The 13,635-nt window shown below is 45.7% G+C and overlaps 7 protein-coding genes across 7 annotated transcripts; 4 read left to right on the forward strand and 3 right to left on the reverse strand.

Annotated features, from left to right (window-relative positions):
- Nucleotides 1-177: 177 nt before the first annotated feature.
- On the forward strand, nucleotides 178-2,628 carry BJ212DRAFT_1573207 (P-loop containing nucleoside triphosphate hydrolase protein; the record flags this gene model as incomplete). Its single annotated transcript, XM_041342088.1, has 7 exons — nucleotides 178-201; nucleotides 252-360; nucleotides 411-630; nucleotides 683-943; nucleotides 1,002-1,369; nucleotides 1,428-1,847; nucleotides 1,899-2,628. The coding sequence occupies 7 exons, from the start codon at nucleotides 178-180 to the stop codon at nucleotides 2,435-2,437; spliced, it is 1,941 nt and encodes a 646-aa protein (XP_041198987.1). The 3' UTR covers nucleotides 2,438-2,628.
- On the forward strand, nucleotides 2,604-4,265 carry BJ212DRAFT_1258806 (kinase-like protein; the record flags this gene model as incomplete). The annotated part of the gene is made up of 9 exons (XM_041329973.1): nucleotides 2,604-2,745; nucleotides 2,800-2,854; nucleotides 3,019-3,058; nucleotides 3,111-3,210; nucleotides 3,258-3,312; nucleotides 3,370-3,580; nucleotides 3,637-3,683; nucleotides 3,737-3,896; nucleotides 3,999-4,265. 9 exons carry the CDS (start codon nucleotides 2,604-2,606, stop codon nucleotides 4,263-4,265), a joined length of 1,077 nt encoding a protein of 358 aa, XP_041198988.1.
- A 653-nt stretch (nucleotides 4,266-4,918) lies between these two features.
- Nucleotides 4,919-5,312, reverse strand: BJ212DRAFT_1258327 (uncharacterized protein; the record flags this gene model as incomplete). The annotated part of the gene is made up of 4 exons (XM_041329929.1): nucleotides 4,919-5,019; nucleotides 5,067-5,095; nucleotides 5,147-5,204; nucleotides 5,258-5,312. 4 exons carry the CDS (start codon nucleotides 5,310-5,312, stop codon nucleotides 4,919-4,921), a joined length of 243 nt encoding a protein of 80 aa, XP_041198989.1.
- A 584-nt stretch (nucleotides 5,313-5,896) lies between these two features.
- Nucleotides 5,897-7,085, reverse strand: BJ212DRAFT_1295109 (uncharacterized protein; the record flags this gene model as incomplete). Its single annotated transcript, XM_041332284.1, has 4 exons — nucleotides 5,897-6,081; nucleotides 6,133-6,295; nucleotides 6,560-6,675; nucleotides 6,734-7,085. The coding sequence occupies 4 exons, from the start codon at nucleotides 7,083-7,085 to the stop codon at nucleotides 5,897-5,899; spliced, it is 816 nt and encodes a 271-aa protein (XP_041198990.1).
- Nucleotides 7,086-7,196: 111 nt separating this feature from the next.
- BJ212DRAFT_1443794 (uncharacterized protein) lies at nucleotides 7,197-8,238 on the reverse strand (the record flags this gene model as incomplete). The annotated part of the gene is made up of 5 exons (XM_041337880.1): nucleotides 7,197-7,640; nucleotides 7,756-7,920; nucleotides 7,975-7,999; nucleotides 8,024-8,175; nucleotides 8,197-8,238. 5 exons carry the CDS (start codon nucleotides 8,236-8,238, stop codon nucleotides 7,197-7,199), a joined length of 828 nt encoding a protein of 275 aa, XP_041198991.1.
- A 1,131-nt stretch (nucleotides 8,239-9,369) lies between these two features.
- BJ212DRAFT_1295110 (uncharacterized protein) lies at nucleotides 9,370-10,731 on the forward strand (the record flags this gene model as incomplete). Its single annotated transcript, XM_041332285.1, has 6 exons — nucleotides 9,370-9,437; nucleotides 9,489-9,563; nucleotides 9,625-9,732; nucleotides 9,794-9,898; nucleotides 9,947-10,259; nucleotides 10,330-10,731. 6 exons carry the CDS (start codon nucleotides 9,370-9,372, stop codon nucleotides 10,729-10,731), a joined length of 1,071 nt encoding a protein of 356 aa, XP_041198992.1.
- A 347-nt stretch (nucleotides 10,732-11,078) lies between these two features.
- Nucleotides 11,079-13,068, forward strand: BJ212DRAFT_1295111 (uncharacterized protein; the record flags this gene model as incomplete). The annotated part of the gene is made up of 8 exons (XM_041332286.1): nucleotides 11,079-11,094; nucleotides 11,121-11,335; nucleotides 11,390-11,786; nucleotides 11,837-11,868; nucleotides 11,902-12,213; nucleotides 12,270-12,460; nucleotides 12,510-12,925; nucleotides 12,956-13,068. The coding sequence occupies 8 exons, from the start codon at nucleotides 11,079-11,081 to the stop codon at nucleotides 13,066-13,068; spliced, it is 1,692 nt and encodes a 563-aa protein (XP_041198993.1).
- Between the last annotated feature and the right edge of the window lie 567 nt (nucleotides 13,069-13,635).

Below are 13,635 nucleotides of genomic sequence, written 5' to 3' on the forward strand. Positions count from 1 at the left end.
TCGGTCCTCAGGACCATCTTCATTCAGACTCTGATCCTATCAGAATTTTTGGGATATGGTGAGTCAAAAGCAGGAGTGAAACACTAACTGCTTACGGTATGCAATGATAGCCACCAAGACAGAAGAACCAGAATCCCTCGGGACTTGGTCGAGCTATCATCAATAAAAAGTTCAAGGATGCCAAAGAAAGACAAGAGTCCGGTCTTGTACGCGATATTTTGCGTTCTGCATGCGTTTACTCATGTACTCAGTATACAACCGAAGTTGACTCAACAACCCGCCTTAAATCTGTCACGCAGGAGAGAGACTTAGATGAATTCCTAAACACAGCACAGTTGGCAGGCACAGAGTTTACGGCTGGTGCGTGAATATTACTTCCTTTTTGTTTATAGCCTCACGCGGCAAGGTAGAACGACGAAACGTCAAGATTATCCAGTCCCCTGCAGGATCAACACACAATCCCCATCTTCTCACCGATCAGGAGGAGGAGTCGACTTTGAAGAAGCACCAGCTGAATAAGGAGCGACTCAGGGTGCCCAGAAGACCTCCATGGACGAAAGCAATTACAACATCACAATTAGATCGACAGGAGAAAGATGCCTTCCTCGAGTGGCGAAGGGGGCTCGCTCAGTATGTGGGAAAACACATGATCTTCTGCAGCCACTAACCGGTATCGATAAAGACTTCAGGAGGAGGACAAATTTCTGTTAACGCCATTCGAGCGCAATATCGAAGTCTGGAGGCAGTTGTGGCGTGTCTTGGAGCGATCACATCTCGTGGTGCAAATCGTAGATGCTCGCAATCCGCTAAGATTTAGGTGCGAGGATCTTGAGTCGTATGTCAAAGATGTGGAAGGTGCAGAAGGCGAGGCGGGTACAGGAAGAGATAAGCGCAAGACACTCCTATTGATCAATAAGGCCGATTTACTCACTGCGACCCAAAGGTGAGCGTGGGTTCACTTCTAATCAAATGTATATCTTTATTCGAACCTTCACCCCAAGGCGAATATGGGCAGATTATTTTGATGGCCAAGGGATACAATACGCATTCTTCTCCGCTGCGAATGCTGCTGCATTACAACAAGCCCGCCGGGATGCTATTGCTCAGGCCGAAGAAGAACAACTTCAAGACGAAGATTCACTGTCCGATTCAGATGGTCCGGATACACCCAGTGACGATGTTAGTGATGATGACTTCGCAAAAGAGTCGGTGCCGGAATCGCCGCCTCACTCCGAAAGCGACACAGATGACGAACACCAGTATGTTCACACAGAGGAAGATAGTCCCGACGGAAAGGACCCTCGTACCAAAGTTCTCTCAGTGTTGGAGCTCGAAGGTCTCTTCGTCACAGCTGCTCCAGATTTATCAAGTGAAGCTCGATTGTTTTTTTAAATCCAAATCAAGGCTTACAGCTCACCAATCGGCAGTATTTGCTGGCCCGTCCGGAGAACCTCCAACAAAACTGGTGGTTGGACTCGTTGGTTATCCCAATGTTGGTAAATCCAGCACAATCAACGCCCTTCTTGGAGAAAAAAAGGTTTCCGTCTCCTCGACTCCCGGAAAGACAAAGCACTTCCAAACTATTCATCTCTCTCCAGCGATAGTACTTTGCGACTGTCCTGGGTTAGTATTCCCGCAATTTGCAACAACTAAGGCCGCACTGGTTTGCGACGGTGTGTTACCAATTGACCAAATGAGAGAGTATTCTGGTCCGGTAGCTCTGGTAGCCAAGCGAATACCAAAGGAGGTACTTGAAGCGACTTACGGTTTGACTATTAAATTCAAGGGCGTAGAAGAGGGGGGTGACGGGAAGATCACTGCGGAGGACTTCTTGATCGCTTATGCGAGTGAGTACTCTTCGTTTGGTTAAAATGACCATGTTTTTCATGAGTCAACAGTTGCCCGAGGGTTCATGCGGTCTGGCCAAGGTAATCCAGACGAGGCGCGAGCAGCACGGTATGTCCTAAAGGACTATGTCAACGGGAAGCTGCTTTTCTGCCACCCACCGCCGAGCACGCCTGAAGAATCTTTCAACCAAAGAACCCACGAACTATCATTGCTGAGAGTGACGGGAAAGAAACGTGCACCTGTTACAAGAGTCGGAAAAGGCGCGGATACATTCGTGCCGGCTAATCCGTCTCCCATGCTTGTTGCTCAAGGGCGGGGGCTGAAATCTCAAGCTCTCGACCAAGACTTCTTCGCTCACAATTCGAATCTATCAGCACGAGCATTTTTACAAGGTACCTCTCGTAACGGGCAAGAGTTCTCGAGGGGAAGAATATATCCTCATCAGAATATGGTGGCTGACGATGGCACTCCATTGGGACATGGAAACGCGAGACAGGCCGCCGTGTCAGCGAGTGCTAGTGAGGTTGGGAAGAAGCATAATAAAAAGAACAAACGAGTGAAGCAGAGGAGCGGCAAGGGATATGATTGATGCCTAACACGCTGGTGGAACACATTTATCTATTGAGAAGACTGTTGAGAATGAATGGTCCGGTCAAATTCCAAAAGTAGCAATGACCCCTCTGCAGTTGGATAAATGTCTCGAGTCGCATCTAGTATTTACGTCGTTTCTTGTTTCTTCTCTAAATCTACCAAGCATGGCATCAAAGACGCGCTCGCTAGGACCGACTCAGCCTGTACCCTCGTTTGTCTCTTCAAAGTCGGCACGTTCGCAAACCCTGTCAAGATCGGATGTATGCGCCAAATTCATTACAACGACCGCGGATGGACGCACGGAAGGTATGGGTTCTGTCTTGTTGCGGCAGTGATCATTAACAACGATCTGCTGCGCAGCAATAACTCTAAGTATTGGGAAACCGATAACCATTGGAAGGAACCCGTCTCTTTGGTCGCTTGACGCATCTTCTGCTCTGGGTTATCTTGTTTACTCACTTGCTCATATGCAGCTCGTACGTGATACCAGATATCGTGGTGTCCAGCCTACATTGCAAGATACATGCGTCAGCTTACATGTTTTACGTGTTCACACGTCTCCTGACACACGTTGAGCAGGGTCCAGTCTAGCACTGGGGGAATCATTATATCATGCCAGGTAGCTACTTCAAGTTATACCGACTTATCTTACTGGCCTGACTGCTGCGAAGGACTTGTCGACAAATGGGCTCATTCTGAATGGGCACAAAATCCGCAAAACATCTGTCATTGTCATGAATGGCGATACATTCAGAATACCAGCCTCGCAGAGTATGCATGTGTCGCTTTCATTTTGTGCCTTACTGACCGGTTATCAGCGTTTCAGTGCATACTCAAGTGGAGACACCTTCATGAAAAACACGAAAAACACGCGTCACAGCCTTCTCAATCACAAATGCAGTCATACAAAGTCGCTATTGTTCACCAAAGCAACATGTTTGATTCTAAAGAGTTTATGCAGGACCTCGGTCGATTCATAATCACATCTCACTGTCTCGGGAGTGGAAGTTATGCCACCGTACAGCTTGCTCTTGATACCACAGGTCACCAACAAGCCGCCTGCAAAATTATTAGGCGCAAGGAAGGCAATGACCTCAGAAAAGAGATGAAGGAAGCAACACTGCTCATGAACCTGCACCACGTTCGTGCACAATTTCATTTTTTTATCCTGAAATGTCATGATCTTGATTTAAACAGCCCAACATTAACAGGGTATATGCTGTCGATTTGGATCCGGAATTCTTGTATGTCGCTTGTTTTCTGGTTCACCACTGAAGCGACAAATCGCGTGCATCAGATACATTATTCTTGAACTCTGTACCGGCGGCGACCTTTTTACGTACATAACCACGCACTCCAAGCATCGATTATGCGAGGGGGAGGCAAAGTACATCATGTATCAACTTCTCAAGGGCTTGAAGTACCTGCACGATCGTATGATCTCGCACAGAGGTAAGGTTTCATACCCCTCCCGCGAGGCCCTAGCTGAGCTTAAGGCAGATCTTAAGGTGACGCCTTGTGCGTATTTTAAATTGCTGACTTCATTCTGTCATCAACAGCCAGAAAACATTCTACTTTTCTCACCTGGACCTTACCCACGCATCCAGATCGCTGACTTCGGCCTTGCTCGTCCAAAAGCTTACCAAGAAACCTTGCATGTTTGTGGCACCATATCTTATCTCCCGCCAGAAGGTATCCTGGCGCTCGAGCACAAACATCTTGGCTACGTTGGCATGCCAGCTGACTGCTGGAGTGCAGGAGTGACGCTTTTTGCGATGTTGACGTGCGTGTTCTGCTGCATTTGCTATCATAAAAATCACACTTAGAGTTAATGCCCGGATTGCTGAAGCGGAAGTCACCCATTCGACTTCGACAGTTCTTCTCAATCTCGCATCTCACTTGAAGACATCGTAGACTCTCAAGGCTTCGTCCAATCCCAACATGCAACGGCTCAAGATGAAAGAACAAAACAACGTATCCTTGATGGACAGATCTGCTTCCATGAACCGATCTGGGGTCCGCTTAGCGATGGTGCGTGCCCAGGATTACCTATTGTGTTCAGTCCTCCACAAGCCGTATCTTACGAATTAATGACCAACCCCTGACTATTTGCGGATGTGTAGCCAAGATCCTCGTCTCGCGCCTTCTTGTCCCGGACCCACAGGACCGTGCAACAGTGTATACCGCGCTCAAGAGTTGGTGGATCTGCATGGACCTTGAGGAGTTGGATCAAGCGTACCGAGAGCGGATCCGAGCGCACTTCACGTGATTCAGTTTGCGATAGTCTGTTTTTGTGGCACTAGATTTGTACAGTGCTCCTGTGGTATTCAATTCCAGCGGTTTACATCCGATTCTGGGATTAAATGTATTTGTCGTAAGTGTGATAGTAAGAAACTGTAGGAATCGCGGGGGGTGTCCTACAAGTCAAGGGGATCAGAACTTGAGTATGAATATATGATGTCCTGAACATATTGAGTTGCTATTCGTTCCATGTAATAATATCTCTATCTTCTTCTGAGTTATGGTCGCGTTTACGGTGCAGCATGACACGTTCGCGTGAAGGGAACAGTCTGTTGCAATCTACGGGTGCTAGTGAATGGACAGATATCAGACAACATAATGCGTACCTTGAAATGCACATATGTATATCGGTGTTCTACAGCAGTGGGTAAATCAGGACACGATGGTACAATGTAATATGACTTACTCTTGAGGAGAGGTGACACGAGCGAGACCGGATATTAGCTGATCATGCGTAGTCGTTGCTTTCAGAAAGGTCACTCAGCTCGCATAGCATCATGATTATGACCTTACTTACTGTCATGGGTCGCAGGCTTCGACTTGAGGACGGACGGCAGCGACGGACCATGCATTACAGGATGAAGAAATGTAGCACAACCACATCTGATTACCAAAAGTTGACCGGTCCATGGACCATCACTCGCTTAGCGCCACTGGCCTGTGTCCCGTCGTTCATCAGGAAAACCACTGCCGACCTGTAGCAACTTGTAACACAGCGCTTCTTTTGAATCGACCGTAGCAACTCGTAACAGCCAGTAATAGCTGAAAGCAGTAAAGCCTCCATACTGGCTCCGGGGCTTTCGAACACGCCACAATGTATCCGTAATTTTCAGTAAGCGATCATAATCTTTGTGGTACGATAAGACATGATCATCGTGACTGCTTGCCATTCAACCAATAGCTTTGCCAGGCAGGAATTTTGGGATTGAGGGACTCTACTAAGTGATAGTACAGGCACAAGAAACTACTGGTAACTGAGGATAGCATGAAAGGTCTCTTTATCTGCAAAATTATTTACATAAAACTCCTGCACCAGCTGCAAACTATTGTCACAGTTCATGCTTGCTGATACCTGTTGACCAAACTTGGGAATTAGCTGGATAACCTGATGCACGCTTTCCAGAGGCACTATGTCCCCCAAAGCAGCATTGTTCGATCAAACACGACAGTGAACTAAGAACATATCAGTCACAGGTGCAGGAGTGACAATATGAACACTGTCGAAGGTGTTGATTAATGAATGTGAAAAGTTGAAGAAATCGACATAGAGGAAGGGCTGGTTCAGATAGGGGGCTTCAGTAATAGGCTGGAGGATAGATTTGACTTGGACAATGGCATAACCTAGCATTCTGTGAGAATCTAGAAAGTTACAAGGAAAAGAATTACATGTACGTTTGGACGCTGCTGGGGAAAGCAGTTCACCACTTTTGTGAGCAATAAGGACAGTGTTTCCTCTTCCAAATGGCATCAAAGAGCTTGGTGGTAGCGCCTGAATGGTATGAGCAGGACTAACAACACGGCTATCTTGAGTAGAGCGCCACTGCAGGCAGAAATTCTGCCAAATGCGAAGGTGATCAAAGGAAAGGGAGCAGTTGGGGTGACAAAATCATCTTCCATTGTGCTCAAGGTAAGATCTACCAGAGATCAGATCACCCAGTGCTGGACGGAGATCAGGAATGTGAAAAAGTTGAGACACTTCTTCAATAGATAGGTGGGGATGATGTGGATGGCAAGTAAGCAGGATTGCAACAGGATCATCGGAAGAAATATGAGAACAATCTTTGGTGAATAGTGAAATGACTGGTTTGCCAGCACTGACATACTGCTCATCGGGCAGAACAGTAGAGATCCAGGTCGCTTCGGGATAGTGAAGAGCCATTGCATTTGCTTCCCTGGACATTTTGTATATTAAACTTGCCTGCTGCGATTTCAAGACTGTAGAGCTGGAAGAATTGTAGTTTTTCCTGTTGATTGAGGAAGCAGCAACACTGACCATGGAAATCCTTGTGGTCGGTCATGCAATAAGGTTGTTTCACATGGGTAATGTGGCAGCGCTCGGTGATATCACTGCTCCATTGATATGGGGCACCCATGGCGCGAGTACTCTGGACGACATGCTGCATTAACTCCAGTTTTGGGATCTGGAAGTGATTAAGGGGACCGTTCTTGCCACGGTGACCACCAGCAGTTATGATGGAAACTTTATAGTGGTGAAACTCGCACAAGGCCTCAGTTAACAAGTGTAACGTTTTGTCATAGAGGAAGAGATTCTGAGCTTGAAATATGAATTCTGTGATAGTGTGTAGTGTGCATGCAACGTCATCGGGGACAGCACCAGCAATCATGGCAGGAAGAAGCTTCTCAAGGTCTTGATGATCTCGACCAGTTAGCTGCTTCAATGTAGATACACTGTGTGCCCAATGGCACACTCCTACATGAGGTTGAAGAACTGATAGTCAAAGATTGAGTTCTGCTCCCCCCATGATGTTTATGGACCAAGTAATAGGGTGGTTGAAGAAAAATTTGTGCCATTGATGAAGGGCATCCGGCATCAAAAAGTGGGATGGGCATGCATCACCCCAATCCATCCAGTACAGTTCAACTACGCCATTCAGATGCAGTGTCTGGCATGCCTTATAGAAGGATGCGATGTCGCAATGGTCAGAAATAGCGCAGGCCCTTTCAATAGCATCAATAGTGTGAGAACAAATTTGAGGAGAGTGTGGAAGAGGGTCCCAAAATTGTGTGGAGACAGCGAGGGAAATTGGTGAGTGCTTCGAGGCAGTACATGCAATGAGGAGTTGCTCAGGGTAGTCAGCTATCCAGGCAACCAAAGGGGTATGAATCATACACAAATCTCCTCTCAGGTCTGACATGACGCAGCCATCACGGGCAGCAATCTTCAAATTACGCATGACAATTGAGATCATGAAATGATAGACTCATGTGGATAGAATTGCATGAATGGGCTTTGAGACCTTGAGAAATTTAGGTAGGTATTGGGAGGTAAGCAACCAAAGCAAACACATGTGATGTTGCTTTCATATGAACACCTGCATGTATGTTAGCAAGTGAGATCAATAGGGGATGCATCTCCTTGTTTCCGGTCCTGATCATTAAAGGTGTCTTGTCTGAAGCACCAATCACACCAACGAATGAATAGCCTGGAGGAAGCTTATCCTGACAACTCATCGTTAATACAGTGAGGACTCAGCATCAGTAGGTGCCACCCACCTGTATCTCCCATGCATGATCAGCACTCATGAACTCTCCATAAGCTCACTGTCCATCTGGGCCTTCAAATTCTTGGTATGGCCGAAAATCCATGCAAGGCATAAAGACTGGGTTAGTGAAAAGATGCTTAATGACATCCAAACCATCCCTCCAATATAGCACCAGTGGCACTTTTGTCTTATAGGAACTGACCTTGATTTGCTGGTGGTACCATCAAGGAACCTCAGGTAGTCCTTCAATTTGAACTCGCAGATCTTTGGACATATGGAAAGAGGGTGGATTATTCTTTGTCTATCTATCATTAATATACTGGTACAAGAAATGTCGATAGGTAACTTACATGCTCAAGGTGGAGAAAGGCATTGATTTCCTTTTGCAATAATGCCCCCCCCTGAAAGCCAGCATGCTAGGTCAAACTTGGATTTTGATGCAAAGGGATAATGCATGTTTTCTGTATGATGGATGTTAGCATGTTTGTTGTTGTCCATTTGCTGAAGAAGATTTTGCCTGCTGGGTGTGGCAATTGGGATATTGGGGTGATATTCCCTTATCATGCCAGGACGTGGGCCTGCAGAGGGATTGACAGATATGAGAGGGGCGTCACATGCTGAGCTGACCACAGGGTATTCAGCATGCGGCATGGTGGGTTCTTCGATATTATCCAGGGGATCAAAGTCTTCATAACATTCCCCATAGGCTAGGTACATGCTAAGCTTTAGTTGTAGTTTGAGTGAGAAATACATACCATCTTGCTCTGTTTCTGGGTCCTCAATATAGCCGTCTTGTGAGAAACAACTGTGCTCCCTGAAGTCTGGAGTATTGCCTTGGACAACCCTTTGACCACAGAGAACAGAAGCTGACAGATGACAAATAACATTGTCACTGTCTACAAATGTATCTGCACAGTTGGGACACGCAAATGTATGCCCATTGTTAGTTGAATGGGGTACATCAAAAAGAGACAGACATGCTGATGAATCCTGCAGTTGAGGAACACCCTTATAAATATGAATCTGAAATCCCTTGGTTGTCCAAATCTGCTAAATTTGATTGTCCTCCCATCATCGTTATCAAGTGTTCAGGATCGTTGTGTAGATAACTCACCTCCTAGGTGTCAACTGTCTTTCCAGCATTTTCACCATATATCAAGGGTTGCTTTATGATTAAGATAAGCTGTCTTCCCAGCATTGTCGACATACAGAGGGCCCAGTTCTATCTACATATCAGGATTCTGTCACCTGTGAACAAGATACTCCAATGGTGTCATGGCTGGTTGTGGAGTATCACTGGACTTAGCAAAATTTCGATGAACTCAACTCACCATGCAAGTTTCCCATCTGTCAGGCTGGTATCACAATCAACAAACAAGTACCTTGCATGCTATTGAAGAATTTCATGCCCTGCACAAGCAGCACTGGTAGTTCAGTCGCATCAGGGAGTACTGGGTCTTTCAAGAGTCTAAGGTCCGTTTATTATCAAGAGTGGGTGACCCATTCACTTGTTATGTACTCCAGTGTTTCACCCCAGTTGCCTCTCACATCTGAGGCACCTAATAGCTCTCCCCTTTTGAAGAGCAGCTTAAGAGCTAGGTTTGTTTATTATCACGAGCCATTTTTCCCAAGTGTATAACTCACTGACTATGCACTCCAGTGTTTCATTGCCTCCCACAACTGAGGCGCCTAGTAGCTCTCCCATTTTGAAGGGTCACTCTTTCAGTGTAAGAGCTAGTTCTCCAGTGACCCCAAACAAGCATAATAGGTATGTTTATTCAATGAGTGTCATTTATGTGCTACATGATGATTGACACCAAGAACTCCAGTGTTTCACTGCCTCCCACATCTGAGGTGCTTGATAGCTCTCCCATTGTGAAGAGTCATGCCTCCTGCTTGAGGACTGGTTTCCCAGTGACCCCAGTCAAGACTAGGTCTGTTTATGTCTAATACAAAATAAGTGGTATTCACTGACTTCTCAGAGTATCCACTGTTGGATCACTGGCTCCCATGCACGAGGTGCCAGCTAGCTCTCCCATCCCAGGGAGTAGTTGCCCAATACCAAGTAGCTCCCCCATCCTGAGGGGTAGATCTCCCACTGTGAATGTTCTACCCCTCTTGCCCACCATGTCGGATGAGGGTAGCACTACAGTAGCTCACACATATAGCCCTCACAAGAGGCCACACCAGTACAGCTTGCTGCTGGCTGCCGATGGACTCACGGACCACGAGAATTTTCCCATGAAGAAACCTAGGCTGTTGCTCACAACCATATGTTACCCTCACCTGAATATGGTTCAAAAACTGATACATGACTTAGTTCACTTGTGATCGATCTCCTGAATCTGAAATATATTTTAATCAGTGCATGCTTGAGCTCTCTTGTATCAGCCATCAGACCTTTGCCACCAAGATGGAATATCAGCGCCTACACGCTGAAGAACTAGAACTAATCGTGTCTCTGATGAAAGATGAAATGGAGGAGTCCCAGGTGCATGTGGCAAGGGCTGATTTGCAGATAGGCTTGCTCTGGAACAGCCTGCATGATGCGGGTGTGGCTGTGATATGGAATAAAGGGAGAAAAGATGCCAAGAAGGAGATTGGATATAGCAGGATGTTCCCTCATTGTGGAGACCATGAAGTTGATGACAATGGTGACTCATGGGATTCTTCAGTTTCTTCTGGATGTAATGGCAGTGTCGATGATAAGTTGCAGGCAAGTGGGGAGTCATATTACTCACAGGCAGCTCCACTATTAAATCCCTGAGCCTGATTACTCTTATCTGACCATTTATAGACTACAAACAACTACATATGTACATATGTACTATCACTGGTGATAGCTGGCGGTGCAATTATAAGAATATGAATTTGTCTTCTGATGGCAGCTGGCTGCCATCTCGACGATCACCGCAATCACAATCCCATCATGTAAGCGCCAGCATTAGAAATTCATACTTGAGCTAAATCTTGTTGTTCCCCTGCTCATTTGGGTCACACAACTCTGAGTCATGCCTCGTGCTGCAATCGATAAAACAGTGCAAGTGGGCCTGCAGGTTTGCTTTGAAGCTGAGCCAATCACGTGCTCATTCATTCACCCTATGAACCCAAACCATGGCTTTATTTAAAGGTGAGTCTTTAATCGGGTAATTCAAGTTACAATCATCTTTAACGCTACTAGTACTATGCCTCGCACTGGCAGCCAAGGTGGGCATGGGCATGGGCATGGCAGTGCCATCCCTGGTGCACAATCTGGCGCCAATGAACACAGAATGTCAATCCCCCCCTTCCAACCAATACTGTTCCAAATGAGCCACAATGACTCAGGAATCACAACAGAACATCAAATTGCTGCTAATAATATGATTTATGTACATACACTTTGCTTTGGTGTGTTCTCAGTTCAATACTAACGATGTTTCAAGACAGAAGGTCCTACCATCGACACATTACAGCAACATCAATCTTGCTGCAGATCAACCCAGTTACTGCTGCAAGATCAGCTTAGACCATATGCAATCCCATCCTCACGCACCTCCAGCCACCGAACATCATCAAGGGTCTCAATGAGCACCATGTCACTAGACAACCTCGATGACAACAGCACCAATTCACAGCATGCAAGGCATGGTTCGAGACATGGTGCATTGAAGCTCTCCAAAATTGGATTTTACAGTGAGAACAACAAACAAAACATATATCACGCACGGAAACTCATCGTGCTCAATATGATCCTTGAGTCTGGTTGGGAGGATGATTGCAACACACTGGATGCCATTGCTAGAGAATGCCTATCTTCAGCATGTGTGAGGACCAGCCACAGTACGTGTTTTTTTTTCATTGATCATAGATGCACACTTATCTATAAATAGTTACCAAGCCTACTACTGCAATCATTAAGCTTGTCTTAGATGAACTATCAAACATATGAGGCAAGTTGGTTCAAGAAGCTGAAGGGTGTCTACCAGCCCTTGGCCTTCAGCCCGATGGTACTTTGTCCCCAGAAGACGACATGGCATGCATAATAGCATGTGTGAATGCCATATTAGATGAAAAAAATCTTCAAGATTACTTCCTCCATGGATGGGACACTGAGCACTCGAAAATACTTGTATTTTCAGCTGTGGTTTACTTTAAATTTCATGAAGGCTTTTGGTTTGGGCGAAATTCACCTTTCCTCAATGACCCAGCAGCGAGAGTGCAGATCTCGAAACCCTCATGGTTCATGTATGAGTTGTTGGGTGCTGCAGTAAGTCCATTCATCAAACATTCCTCAGACATTGATTAATTTTTGTTTGATGCTAGTTATATTGCGCCATCTGCCATGCTGCAACAGGCAGGCTGTCAAAGACCAAAAATGTCCTGCAATTCTCTGCTCACGAGTTTCAACCAGTTGCAGCTGGAATCCGAAATGCAATCAAACAATATATGGATTGCCCTGACCTTGACGATGGCGAATTCTTACCCCAGATGACCGCTCACCATGTGCAATGCCTGTAAGTGTGCGTGTGATGCCAAAATGATATATTGACTTTGTAAATACAGAAAAGCTCTTAGGTCTTGTACTGGGGAAGGATTGCCCACCAAACAATACAACATCAATGTGCCCTCCTCCTCATTGGAACTGTACCAACCAAGGATGGATAACTTTGCGGCAACCCTTTTGACGTCATCTTTGACCTTGTTACCCTCACTAACATACCCTCAGAATACAGCTGCATCATCTTCATCTTCATCATCTAACACATCATGGTACCCACATGATGTTGTACAATCACCTCAAGTAGTGTCATACGCACCATATGTCCCAGATGATCATGATTACATTGGTCATGGAAAAATGCCCTCATATCCCCAACCTCAATACTATATTCAGCCGGAGTCACAACCTCAGGCTTTCAGAGAGCCTGAGGTAGTGTTAGATCAGAGTAATGGGCCGCCATTCATGCAGGATGACCCATGTAATGATGATCAATTGTATTTTGTGCCAGGTTCAAGTTCAAGTTCACTGGCAGGCTGGGGGGTAACTTCACAGGCAGCTGGGGGCCCTCATACTTACCATGAAGTTCCGCACTATTTTTCACATCATTTGGACCATCAGTAGTAGTAGTTTTGAATGTCATGGTTGAATCATCATGCTCATTGTTCTGCCAGTGTCAATTATTGTACTATGATTATCAGTGTACTAGTAGTACTATCTCATCTAATCGCCAAGTTTTGAAGATTAATTGACCACATCTAGGAAGCGAGCAAGTAGCGCTTAAGTCTGAATTCAATTACCCAATGTTCAAAAGCATTTTAACTCTAAATGGCTTAGTGCTATAGTTACAGCTCACTATAAGATGTTACAGCTTGATTCTGTAATAGTCGACTGTTACCAAACTGGAATCTGCTACTGTGCTTCTGCTAGCTACCAAGCACTTCATAACTCACAATATCCCACTGATGTTTCTGCTCGATATCTATAAGCCCCTTGGACCTGCCATCCTTAGTCCCCAGAGTTGTTGCTTGTTGCTTGTCTCATATACTTTCACTGATCATTTCTTGCGGAATACTATATGTGCATGTTCTATACTTTCATGGCATCAAGAAGTGTGGTGTGGAAAAATGGTAAGGTCAGCTGGCATGATTGGACAAGACGGAGAATCATTTGGCTGGCCTAGACCTGGAC

The sequence above is a fragment of the Suillus subaureus genome (genome assembly GCF_016647635.1).
Source record: "Suillus subaureus strain MN1 chromosome Unknown BJ212scaffold_2, whole genome shotgun sequence".
NCBI classification, from domain to species: domain Eukaryota; kingdom Fungi; phylum Basidiomycota; class Agaricomycetes; order Boletales; family Suillaceae; genus Suillus; species Suillus subaureus.